Raw genomic sequence first — 13,101 nt, forward strand, 5'->3', positions numbered from 1 at the left:
CCCAGCAGTGGCGGGCCGGCAGGGGCGAGTATATCAGCAGTTGGCCCGGCAGGGGCGAGTGTGGCGGCAGTTGGCCCGGCAGGGGCGAATGTGGCATCAGTTAGCCCGGCAGGGGCTCGTATGGCGGCAGTTGGCCCAGCAGCAGCGGGCCCGGCAGAGGCGAGTATCTCAGCAGTTGGCCCGGCAGGGGCGAGTGTGGCGGCAGTTGCCCGGCAGGGGGGGGGGGGGGGGGGGGGGGGGGGGGGGGGGGCAGGGGCGGGCTCGGCAGGGGCGAGTATATCAGCAGTTGGCCCAGCAGCGGCGGGCCCGGCAGGGGCGCGTGTGTCAGCAGTCGGCCCAGCAGCGGCGGGCCCGGCAAGGGCGCGTGTGTCAGCAGTCGGCACAGCGGTTCTCGGTACTGCAGCGGTAGTCACAGCAGTGGGTGCACTAACAGCGGTGGGCGTGGAGGCGGCCGTCCTAGATGTGGAACGTGTGGCGTGCCGTGTCCCGAAATATGTATTCTTTCGGGTGGTCATCCCACTTCTGAGTTGTAAACACCTATTTATTAAGTAAAAAAGATAAAGATTAGTTTGTATTAATCGGATTATATCTTTGGGTTTTGCGCAAATGCAACTTGCTCGTTGCATCGCCGGAAGAGAAGAGAGACGCCGTCTCTCGACCTATCCAGGACTTATCGCTAACCATCGATACTTATTACTCACAATCGATACTTATTTCTAACAATCGATACTTATTACTAACAATCGATACTTATTACTAACAATCGATACTTATTACTAACAATCGATACATATGCATGAGTATTTAACAGACTTTAAATAATTGGAATCTTACAATATTTATACTTATGTCACATTTTTCTAATTGTTTGTTTACATTTTGGAAATATATCGCCTTCTCTTTTCAGCCACATGCGCCGCCACCTGTTGCTGTATCGATTTCTTATCGAATAAGTATTGAGCAGCAACAGTGAGCGCACACGCAATAATGAGCACTCACTCCAGTGTTGCCCTAAAAATACCACAAAAAATGCCAGTTTCCCTACATTTCTCGCTCTAGCGCCCTATGCACTTCTCTACTTACCTCTATTAGTGCCCTCTGCACTCGCCTAATTCCCCCTATTAAGACCCCTTGCACAGGAAAATTAAATTTAAAATTCTTATTGCTAAAAACTAATACTTACTTATGCTAAATACTTAAAACTACTTACGCCATAATTATCTCTAAAAAAAAACACTAAATTCTAAATGTCATTGTCTATTTTATTATTATACATTCATTGTTAGTAATTAAATTAGTTTATAAGTTATTTTATATTGTCCCTTCCCTGCTGCTGTAACGGCCCTATTTTTAGATTTCTGTTTTATGTCTCTAGAAGATGAAAGGACAGGCGGATCAAACGCCATAATCTTAAAAAAATACGCCTGATGACACAAATTAATAGAAGATAATTATGCCTAAAAATATCCTAAAATTTTCAATCACGCCCATAAAATATTTCTATTGGACATTTGTATCTCACTGTTAATTAACATTTGGACATCTCTCTGCCTCCAGTTACAGTGCAGTCTGGATTCAAGTTATGTTAATGAACTTAGCCGCAAATATAAATCTGTGAGAAATTTCCAAATTATATTATATATATATGATATTATATATATTCTAGACCACTTTGGACTAGTCTTAATTCATTTTTCACTTTATTATGCCTTCAGCACTTATTGTAAATTGCTGTATTTAATGACCCTTGTTATAGATTCTAAGGTCTTAGAATGAGAACAATAAAGGAGCCAATGGCCAGTCGGCCATTGGTGCTAGTTTGAGAATTCGCCTCAACACAAAGAAAAAAAACAAAGAAAAAAGCTCCGCTATAAATTGTTAAAAATATATAGTAAAAGTGGGAATTAATTGCCCAAATAAATCTTAAAAATAGTGTTTCAAGGCTCTTCACTAGTGTGCCACGGAAAATTGCCAATTTCCTAGCTAATTATTTAAATAAATGACAATTTAATATTTTTGTGTTGTTATAACCTAAAATGATTTATGTAAGAGGCTGGCAATCGAAACAATTTTTTCACTTGGGTATGTATTAGTGTATATACATACCCCTAAGTTCTCTCTCAGCCCTTTTATACATAACACATATACACACACACACAAGGGAAGGCGGTGACACACAGTTTTTCTTCTCACCAAGTACGGTCGCGTAGTTCAAGTCGTTCCGAAATCTCGTCAAATAAAGGAGCTTCCTGAGACCTGAGAATATACACAATTGTTAACCAGAGTCGGTTAGGGGTGGTGCTACGTACCCAAACACCTGCGGGCTCAATCGGGAGCCACTACTCCACCTGGCTCACCTTCATATTTCGTAGTTCGATAGCATCAGCTGTTCAGCAGTGTTGGTCAACGTATTCGGACACAGCTGATACGGGTAGCAGACCTGTAAGCTTACAGCCCGTAACAGCGTACATAAGCGGTGCATGCTTTCAGGCTGCACCATTTGGCGATCGTTGGAATTTTTAAAATTTTCTAAATTTCGAATCTACTGAATCTATAGATTGATAACGGCCAGCATTGGCCCCTGCCGCTGTGGCAATGCCGGTCAGTCAAATGGAGTACGAAGAGGATGGGCAAAGGGCTTCTGTCAATGGTGAAAAAGTCAGGTGAGCTAGCTAAAGCACTGCGAAACGCCAGATATGTAAATAATGACATGAAGGACCAAGCCCAGCAAGTCTTGCGTTAAACAAGTCTGCGCTCTCAGCATTCGCAATCCTCAAAAAAATGGAGAATACCACGAATGTGCAGACACAGTGGACACCACAAGAAAGCAGCAGGACAAAATTGGCAGACCGAAAAGCTTCTCACAAAGGTACACGGGCAAATAAGACCCAGAACAATGCACAGCAAGGTCACAAAGCCTCAGCTCCCCAAGTTCAACCAGAATGGAAAACTGTGGAGTCTAAAACAAAAAGAAAGGCTCAGTTAAAGCATAGACCAGATGCTATTATTCTGCATAGCACTGAAGGGGTCTCATATAGCGATATGCTCAAAATGGTAACTAGAAGCCAAGATGAAAAAATTAAAGCCGTTGGAGGAAATGTTACCAAGGTGAGGCGCACAGCGAATGGCGACTTACTCCTCGAGCTAAGTAAGGGAAGAGCAGATAACCTTCATAAGCTAAAAGAAGATATTGGCAATGTGCTGGGCGCCAAGTTCGAAACTCGCGCTCTCACAGATAATATAAGGCTGGAAATACTGGACCTAGACAACGAGACAACCGTAGAAGAGATAGTAGCAGCCTTTCTACCAAGTTGAAAATTGACCGAGCCAGGCGCTGTCAAAAGTCTCCGCCCATCATACCGTGATACCCAGAAAGCGCTCATATATGTTCCGGCAACAACCGCAGAGACAATCCTCAAGGCCAATAAGATTACGGTGGCATAGTCAGTGTGCCGAATCAGAATTAATAATGCCCCAGTTAGATTCTACAAGTGCCTAAAAACTGGCCATGTCGCTGCCAAATGTAATAGCGACGTTGACAGAAGTGGCTGGTGCTTAAAATGCGGAACCAGCGGTCATAAAATTCGGGACTGCTGTAACGAGGCCAAATGTTTTCTATGTGCAGCAGAAGGACTGACTTCACTCTCACATGTAGCTGGCAGCCAGAGATGCCCGTCCGCAAACGGGCGGTCATCCAACGAGACCCGTAAGCACAATAATGATGATTAAGTTTATCCAGCTTAATCTAAATCATTGCTGGGCAGCCCATGAGCTGCTATCACAGACAGTGGGTGAGTCTAGAACAGACATAGCCATTATAAGCGAACCTTTTAAGGCCAGAACTGGAAATAACTGGTCCTGCAGTATTTCTGGGAAGGCAGCGATCTGGGCTTGTGGAACGCCATCACTATTGCAGCGTTCCGTGCTAAACAAGGAGCACTATGTCAGGGCAAACATAAGCGGCCACTGGGTCTACAGCTGCTACTTGCCACCAAGTCTGAATATCCAAAGCTTCAGCGATGCCTTAGACGATCTCGAGCAGACGCACGTACCCGCAGCCCAGTTATTATAGCTGGGGACTTCAACGCCTGGGCTGTTGAATGGGGTAGCAGTCTAACCAATGCCAAAGGGAGAGCACTTTTAGAGGCATTTGCAACACTTGATATAGCTTTGCTTAACGTAGGATTCCAAAATACCTTCAATAGAGCGGGACTCGGCTCAGTAATAGACCTGACTTTCGTCAGTGAAAGTCTTTATAGGTCAACTAGCTGAGCAATTGCTAATGTATATACTGCAAGCGACCATGAAGCCATACATTTTTCGGTCGGGGAAGCACAACTTGCACCTGCAAGACTTCCTAGCATCGATAAAGGCTACAAGTCCGAAACATTGAACGTGCAGGTATTTTCAGCATTAATTGAGAGGGCCCAATTCTCGCGGAACTCGGCTGGCGTGATGGCCGAACAGCTCTATAGCAACCTGGACGCAGCCTGCAGTGCAAGCATGACGCAAATAAAGAATTATAGAAGACATCATCAACCTGTATTCGAAGTGGATGCGGGATTGCGTCAATCGGCACCGGAATCGACCGAGAATGAGCGATATTTGCAACAATATCAAGAGGAACTGAGACAGCAGTACCTCCAGGAGGAGGAGAAGCGACAACAGCAAATTGAGCAACATCGCCAGCAGCAAAATGAGCAAATGCAACGACAACGCCGTCAATATCAAGACCGAGAGCTGGATCTACTGGAACAGATGCAACAGCGACCAAACAATCCACTGCAGCAACAGATTCCCGAATGGGCCAGACAGGATGATCAGAATTCGTATAATCCATATAATACACGTCAATTGTACAGTAGCCTCATCCCAGAGGAGGATGAAATTCGTGAAAATCGACAGCGTCTGCAGTGGCAGCAACAGCTTTTCGATGACTATGAGCAGCAACCACCGACTGATTATATTGTTGCCAATTCACATATGAATCAGCGTCCCCAGCAGGAGAATCACCGGGAGCGCCGTCAAGAGGAGCGCCGTCAAGAGGAGCGTCGTGAGCGGGAGCGCCAACATCGCGAACGTCTCCATCAGAAACGTATCCATCAGGAACGTCTCCAATGGGAACGCCGTCAAATGCAGGAGCGTCGTGAGCAGGAGCGTCGTGAGCAGGAGCTTCGTGAACAGGAGCGTCATGAGCGGGAACGTCTCCATTGGGAACGCCGTCGTGAGCAGGAGCGCCGTGAGCTGGAACGTAGTGAGCAGGAGCGTCGTGAGCAGGAGCGTCGTGAGCAGGAGCGTCGTGAGCAGGAGCGTCGTGAGCAGGAACGCCGTGAGCAGGAGCGCCGTGAGCAGGAGCGTCGTGAGCAGGAGCGCCTTGAGGAGGAGCGCCGTGAGCAGGAGCGCCGTGAGCAGGGGCGTCGGGAGCATATTTATATAAAAAAAAAATTTTAGGTCTACCACCTTTGTAAAAAAAGTATAATTCAGTGCATCATTAATACAGTGGAAATTAAAAAAACAAGTAATAGAGGAAAATTAATCAAAAGCATTACTTTTGCCAGATCGCCCATAGGAAGAAAGGAAGTCAAATGGCTTATGTGTTCCCCTTTGACTTCGACACTCAGTAATCCATGAAGTAATTCCAACGCCGTGGATAGACAACAAAATGAAATCCGGACTATTTTATATGATGTGTCTGTTGTGGAGGATCTTGTAATTTTGGTATTGTAAAGATTAAGGAAAAATAATTTTATTATATTTAGACGGGAAAATAAAATTTTAAAATCTTATGCTGACGTAAAGAAAACAAATAAGGAATATAATGGTTTTCTGACTGAAACGACTTCATCTTAATGATTCCGATAAGCGCTCAGTTCATAAGATGCAGGAATATTTTAAAGCGTTTTAAATTTTTAAATGCTTTAAAGAAGGAATAAATTAAAGCGTTTTAAATTTTTAAATGCTTTAAAGGAGAAGGATTAAATTAAAGCGTTTTAAATTTTTAAATGCTTTAAAGGAGAAGGACCAGGGAGAAAGAAGTAAATTTGAACTTGTTCCTTTGACTGCTGCGAAGCAAGTGAAGGCGATTGTGAGCTGAGGTCGAACGAAAACTTTTAGTGCCAGTGCCGCCTACTTGACCACAATTAATATTATCCAGTTTTGGAAAATCGTAGAAAGTAGTGTTGGAAAACGTGAAACACACTCGGGTCAAATTTTTAGTGTTGCATTTGTTAGAGCTTGGAAACTATCGATAGTGGCGTGATTCGATATTTTCAATGTTTTAGGAGCAAAATTTAATTACAATAAGTATCATTTTCAAAAAAAATGAATACAATTTTGCTTAACCTAATATTAATAACCAAAATTATATAGTTTTAGCCTTTCAAGTTATATAAATATTTACCAATTAATTATCAAAAAAAAATTTACCTGTTTTGATTTTGTTTGAATTAAAATTAAATTAACATATATTAGTTTTCAGACTTTTAAATTTATGGAGATCAACTCTTAAAACCAAAATTAAAAGAAAGCAAAGAAAAACATTTAACATAAATTTAACTCCATCCAAGCGTTTCTTTTCAATTGTTGTGTAACTATTACATATGTATGTTATACTATCGATAGTGGCCAAAAACAATCGATGGTGGTAAATATTCGATACCTCGATAGTGCCATCGATAGTTCCCCAGCTTAAGTATTCGTAAAATATCGATAAAAAAAAAGTCAATCGAACCACGTGAATTTAACAATAAGACATTCTTTTCTTTGTTGTAAAATTATTATCTTATTTGGATTAAAATTCATTCACAATAAGCGCAAAATAAGTTTCTTAAAGTATTTTTGCTGTATATATATAATTTCCAGTTTTGACTTTACGATAACATCACTCAATTTTATGGCGTATCACCTGGATGATTCCTTTCGACTAACTAATAAACTTACCACCAGGAGGCACAGGACTCGACTCGGCAAAGGAATCTTCATTTGCAACATTTTCATTGGCATCTTTTGTCGGTTTGTTGCCTGCTGCTGTTGCTCCCCAGTAATAAAATGCTAATGAATTAATTTTAGAAGGAACTTTGCAATATTCTCCTTTTGAAGAACCTTTGAGAACCTCCTTTGAGAACCTCCGCTCCTTTGACTGCATTAAATTTAATGAACTCTCTTATTAAATTGGTTCGAAATTAAGTAAAACTGAATTATGCATTCCCCTTCCATTCTTCCTTCCATCAAAGTCAACAGTAAATATTTAAATTTTCATCACCTTTTTGTCTAAACACTGAAATTGAAATTGTATTTGAAATAGTTGACAAATATTAGACAAATATTTAACTACATTATAGAGTAGTGAGTGAAGGGCAAGAGCAGAGCATCAAATGAAAGGGCACCAACCGAACCACTACCACCGGGCCGGAAGTCGGCAAAAGCAATTTCCTAGTCCTAGAGTTTGATTTTGTTTACCTAAACTCAAAAGATACAATTTTTGCAGCTAATGAAGTGCACAGATATTTGGTTAAAAGGAGAAGGAACCAGAGCACAACAGGTAGATGTAAGGCAAATAATCAACTCTCAGACATAACAATATAGCATAGGATATGGCCATATAAAAAACAAAATAAAATCATATTTAGCCTTTAGATTTCTAAAAAATATATATATGATATATATGTATATTGCAATGATAAACTTGTAAAAGGTAGAGCTAAGCTCACATTTCGAAATATCTTGAAAGGTTAAAAAAGCAAAAAATGAAAATGCAGTTTTTTGGAGCAAGCCAATAAAATTTTGGAAAAAACATACAAAATAATATCGAAAATTTGGAATTTAGAATTTGATTTGTAACAAATTTTTGGTTACGTTTCAAATTTTTTTATATTTTGGAGTTAAGAGATAATAAGGAAGAATAACAAATATATTGTTTTATACCTTTATGGTTATATAAAATATATCAGAAAAACCAGAGGGGAATCAATATATCCCTGGCCTTATCGAAGTCTCTATACCCTGTAAGAAATTCTTAGTAGCTTTAAGCTAATAATTATGAGTAAACAACGAGCAAAGTTCTATTAAGTATCAAAAGTCGGAGAATTATAATGGCATTATTCAATTTACTTATGTATAACATCGAGCTTGTTTCTTTATAATTTCAATATACTTTGTTTTACAGGGTAAAAGATGTTGATTGTTGATTTTTAAGCCTTGGAGTGGGAATAAAAAGTGAAATTTTAAGAGCCAAAATATTTGCTTAAAATCTTTATAGTTAAATAGCTAAATATGGGTACGAAAAAATCAGATTTTAATATACGGAAGACACAACTAAAGACTATTTTAAGTGTGCATGCAAATTGCCTATTGAAAATTTATAACAAATAAAATTAATTCACAAATTCAAATAATAGCTTCAAGTTTAAAGGGCCAACAAGATATCAACTGTGTATCAGTCTTAAAATTACTTCCAACTCTTTTAGGTTCTAAAAAATTAATTGTGGAAATACATGACGTTTCTTTTCAATGCTAAAGTATTGTTTAAATACATATTCTCTCTTATTCGAAACTTTGAGTTATCCTCTAGCGCCAAATGCCTTGATCTGGAGACGCACACCCATTATTATCAAAGTTTTTTAGCTCCAAAATTTCTAGGGAAAAGTATCAGCGTATTCACCTAAAAGAATGTTTGCATTATTTCTTCCGTGTCATCCGAGTTTCTCTTCACAATACTTGAATGACCGAGGTTCTACTGTAGAATTGTATTTTTAAAACATTCCCTGACAAGGGGAAGTTTAGGTACGCGAATCTGCGAAGTATGCTATAGTTTACTGAAAACCTTGTTTTTACTTTCAGATTTCCGTATAGTTTTTTCAAAGAGAATTTCGCGTAATATTTCATTTGAAATGTATCAATACTAAAAGGCCGAAAAAGTAAAGACTTCAAATTGTAAAGCATTTGAGAGGGGTTTTTAATATTAAAGCTCCTTTAAATAAAATGTTACACAAAACAAGTGAATCAAATGCTGAAATGAACGCGAAACTTAAGCCGCAGATCTGCATAGTCAGTTATAGACACTTAAATGCCAGTCAAAATTGGATTTGGGCCCAAATCCCTTCTCTTCGTTTCCTCTCAGTCAAAACCAAGCCAATTCCCCAGCTGCACATTAAAGTGGTGAATAAAATCACTGTATAGAGAAAGAGGCAGTAGTGGGGAGGTAGTGAGTATGTGTCATGTGTGTGGTGTGTGTGTTGGATGTTAGTGTGTCATTTTTTTATGCTTATTTAAAAAAGTGTCCAGAAGTTTTGTGATTTTGATAAACAGACAGAGAGAAAAAGTGGAAGTAAAAAGCAAAATGATAGCAAAAAAGGAAAATGTGGAAAAGCTCGTGAGCTCAGATAAAGAAAAACTCACAGAGAACAAAAAAAAACACACACATTTATGCAAGTCACATACGCCACACAGCTTTTAATAATAAAAACAACGAGCTGTGCTCTCTTAATATGAAAAAACATAGAAGCAACCCAAAAGGAAACCAAAAGTAAGCCATATATAGGCAAGAAATACAGAATGATAAGGATAAAAACGATTGCGTAGGGACAGAAGGCGGGGGAGGAAGGTGTAGTCAGGAAGGGATGTAGACGTGTGTGTGAATGTCTTTATATGGTCATATGTGTATGTGCCTTAGTTCCCTTTCTCTCGTTCTCCCTCAAGATGTAAGATGTTTAACAAATTTTAAAGCATTTGTTCGTCATTTAAATTTTTGAAATTCACTTTTTTTTTTTTTTTTTTTTAACGTTTAATATATATTTGTTGAATCTACTCTTAAATTAGAGCCTAACAACAAGTTTGAGACGAGTTCTATTATTAGTTCGCGTAAGGGAATTGGCAAGAACATTTGGGTGTGCATCCAGTTTCGCAGAATACTTTAGTTGTTGAGTACCTATTTCAGATTTTACGCTAGGTATATTTAGATCATTTTGAATGTTGTCGTTTCGTATATACCACGGGGCCCCCGTGATTGATCTTAAAATCTTCGACTGCGCTCTTTGTATAATATCGACATTGCTGGTACTTGCATTTCCCCATAGTACGGCTCCGTAAGTCCAGATGGGTTTCAGTACGGAGTTGTATAGGAGGACTTTATACTCCAGACGTAGAGGGGACCGAGCATTGATGATCCAATGTAGGCTACTCGCTTTCAGTTTAAGCTGTGACTTTTTTGCTTCGATGTGCTTGCGCCAAGTTAGTCTTCTGTCTAGGTGGATGCCAAGGTAAGTGACATCCACGGCTTCAGGAACTGGTACGTTGTTTAGCATTAGAGCTGGGCAGTTTCTTCTGTTAAGCGTAAATGTAACATGTTTGCATTTCTGCTCGTTGACCCGGATACGCCAGGTTGCTAGCCATTCCTCTACCACCTTAAGGTGTTCCTCTAGTTTTGCAGAGGCTTGTATTGGGCATTTGGATCTGCTAAGGATTGCCGTGTCATCGGCAAAAGTGGACGTTGTAAGTCCTAAACTCGTTGGTAGGTCTGCAGTGTACAGCAGGTAGAGCAATGGGCCGAGTACACTGCCTTGCGGTACACCAGCTTTGATTTCAAAATCAGCGGAGACGGAGCCATTACATCTTACAGCGAATTTCCTATTGTAAAGGTAAGATTCCATGAGTTTGTGTGTGTACTGTGGCAGTTTTTGCCGGATTTTGAACATCAGACCCTCCAGTCAAACTCTATCGAAAGCCTGGGCAACGTCGAGAAAGACAGCCGCACAGTATTCTTTTAGTTCGAATGCTGTTCGTATTTCGGATGTTATGCGATTGACTTGTTCACTTGTACCATGTTTTTCGCGGAAGCCAAACTGGTGTGAAGGGATTGTGTTCTCCGATGCCAGAAATGAGTTTAGGCGGATCTGCAGGACCTTTTCAAAAAGCTTCGAAAGACATGGCAGCAAACTAATTGGCCTATAGGATGATGGCTGGGTTTTGTCCTTTCCCACTTTAGGAATCATGATGATAGTGGACTTTTTCCATGTTCTTGGGAAGTAGCCAATTTTTATTATAGCGTTGAACAGTTTGCAGATATATTGTATTGCAATGATAGGGAGTTCTAGGATCATTTTCGGTGTGATTAGGTCATGGCCAGGGGCTTTTTTCGGCTTTATGTGGTTTTTAATAACTGCAGTGATCTCGTCCGATTGGAGTTCCGAGTACTCACTATCCGTTAATGTGTTCGAAGGGGGAAGTACAGATGAGTTTGATGTTGGATTTGGCTGGAAAACCATTTTAAGATGTGTGGCAAATACGGATGCCCTCTCTTCGTCACTGCGGGCCCATCCACCGGTTGGACTCCTTATCGGTGAAATTGTCTCTGTAGGAGCGCTTAAAGTTGGGTGGGCTTTCCACAGAGGATGTTTAGTGCTGGTTGGACTGAGCTTTTCTATGTATTTCCTTTGAGCCCAGCTTTCCTCTTGTCTTAACGCCTTGGAGAGGTTGCGATGAGCTTGCCTTAGGCGAAGTTTTGCTGCTGGTGATCGAGTAATCTGACATTCTCTTCTTAGACGTCGTTTTTCCGTTACTAATTGTTCTATCCGCCGGTTCGTAGGCCTGTCAACAGGTTTGGTGTAAGAAGAGGCATGTGGAGTAGATACACTTGCTGCAGCTCCCATCATCGACTCAAGTGCAGAGACGCACATATCAATGTCCTCTGCAGCATCCAGTTTCGGCGAACAGTCAATGTGGGCACTCATGTACATTTTAAATTTAAGCCAATTTGTTTTGTTGTTTGTAAGCCTATATGGGCGATCAAGTACTTGAGGTCTTGTTAATAATGTGAATAGCACTGGAGAGTGATCGGAAGTTAAATCTAGCAGTGTTTCCGCAGTGATCCGATTACGTGGAATCCTCTTGGTTACTGCGAAATCAATCAAGTCAGGCACTTTCTGTGGATCTGTGGGCCAATAAGTAGGCCTACCCGGTGAGACGCAATCCATCTTATTGAGAGGGTTGACTATTGTGTTGTACAACTGCTTTCCTTTAGAATTTACCAGTCGAGATCCCCAGTGCGTATGTTTGGCGTTATAGTCCCCTGCTGCAATGAAGCGATCTCCGAGTGTGTTAAAGAAATCGGTAAATTCCTTTTCAGAGATTGAGAAGCGTGGTGGGCAGTACAGGGCGACCAATGTAGTGTTGCCGCAGCTGGTTTGGACGGTTATAGCAGTTGCTTGTAGGTGCTGTGTTTCAAATCTGTTGAGGAACGAGTGTTTTATACGGTTTTTGATTAGGATACCGGTCCGCCATGAGCTTTTCCGTCTGGATGGTTTGTTGCGTAGAAGGTATATTTTGGTATTTGAAAATTATTTTTTGATGTTAAATGTGTTTCCGAAATCAGCAAAACGTCGATTTTACTTGAGTCTAGGAATAGTTGCAGTTCATTTTTGTGCTTGGAGATGCCGTTAGCATTCCAAAGACATAGACGTAGGGAAGCCATTATTTATTCTCGATAAGCTTCTGGATAAGCAGGTTTTGATTCCGCATCAGTTCGTGCATACAGTTTTGCATGAACGTCATAAAAGTGGTCATGTTTTGATTGAGTGAGATCAATAGGGCCTCTAGACCACTTGGAGTTTGCTGGCCAAGCTCTGGTGCGCTAGGTTGCGGATTCTGTAGATGGCGGAGTGACGGGGTCTCTTTCGCGGGCTCCGTCTGTCCAGTTCGGAGCACACTAGCGAAGGATACACTAGGACTGGTTGTAGCAGTCATGTTGGATGATCTAGCAGCCTTGGCGAAGAAGACCTCCGGTGTAGTTTTGGAGGCGTTGAAGATGATTTTTGGTCCAGCTGGGGGTTTGCGCCCGTTTAGGTGTGATTTAAGATCCTTAAAGACAGGACATTCTCTGTAGTTGGCCGTGTGGTTCCCTCCACAGTTGCTGCATAGTCTTAGTGCGACGTTGTTTCTGTCCTTGGTGCAAATTCCATCTTCATGATGTTCGCCGCAGCCAACACACACTGACCTAAGATTGCAATTGTTAGAGGTGTGGTTGTATTCCTGGCAGTTTTTACACTGCGGTGGTTGGCGTCTCTTATGGGGCTCCTCTACGGTGATTCTTCTGTGCAATAGAAGCTG

At 41.0% G+C, this 13,101-nt stretch overlaps 1 protein-coding gene across 1 annotated transcript; it reads left to right on the forward strand.

Annotated features, from left to right (window-relative positions):
- Nucleotides 1–3,718: 3,718 nt before the first annotated feature.
- Nucleotides 3,719–8,169, forward strand: LOC124461258 (trichohyalin-like). Its single transcript, XM_047012805.1, has 3 exons — nt 3,719–4,048; nt 4,402–5,269; nt 8,165–8,169. The coding sequence occupies exons 1-3, from the start codon at nt 3,719–3,721 to the stop codon at nt 8,167–8,169; spliced, it is 1,203 nt and encodes a 400-aa protein (XP_046868761.1).
- Nucleotides 8,170–13,101: the final 4,932 nt, after the last annotated feature.

Source organism: Drosophila willistoni, unplaced genomic scaffold (genome assembly GCF_018902025.1).
Source record: "Drosophila willistoni isolate 14030-0811.24 unplaced genomic scaffold, UCI_dwil_1.1 Seg29.1, whole genome shotgun sequence".
In the NCBI taxonomy this organism is placed as follows: domain Eukaryota; kingdom Metazoa; phylum Arthropoda; class Insecta; order Diptera; family Drosophilidae; genus Drosophila; species Drosophila willistoni.

What these genes read in the sequence shown, in the direction of transcription:
- LOC124461258 (XM_047012805.1), top strand. Translation starts at nt 3,719, where the DNA reads ATGATGATTAAGTTTATCCAGCTTAATCTAAATCATTGCTGGGCAGCC. An exon ending in ACGATCTCGAGCAGACGCAC is followed by an intron (nt 4,049 to 4,401) that starts GTACCCGCAGCC and finishes TTGAACGTGCAG; the next exon opens with GTATTTTCAGCATTAATTGA.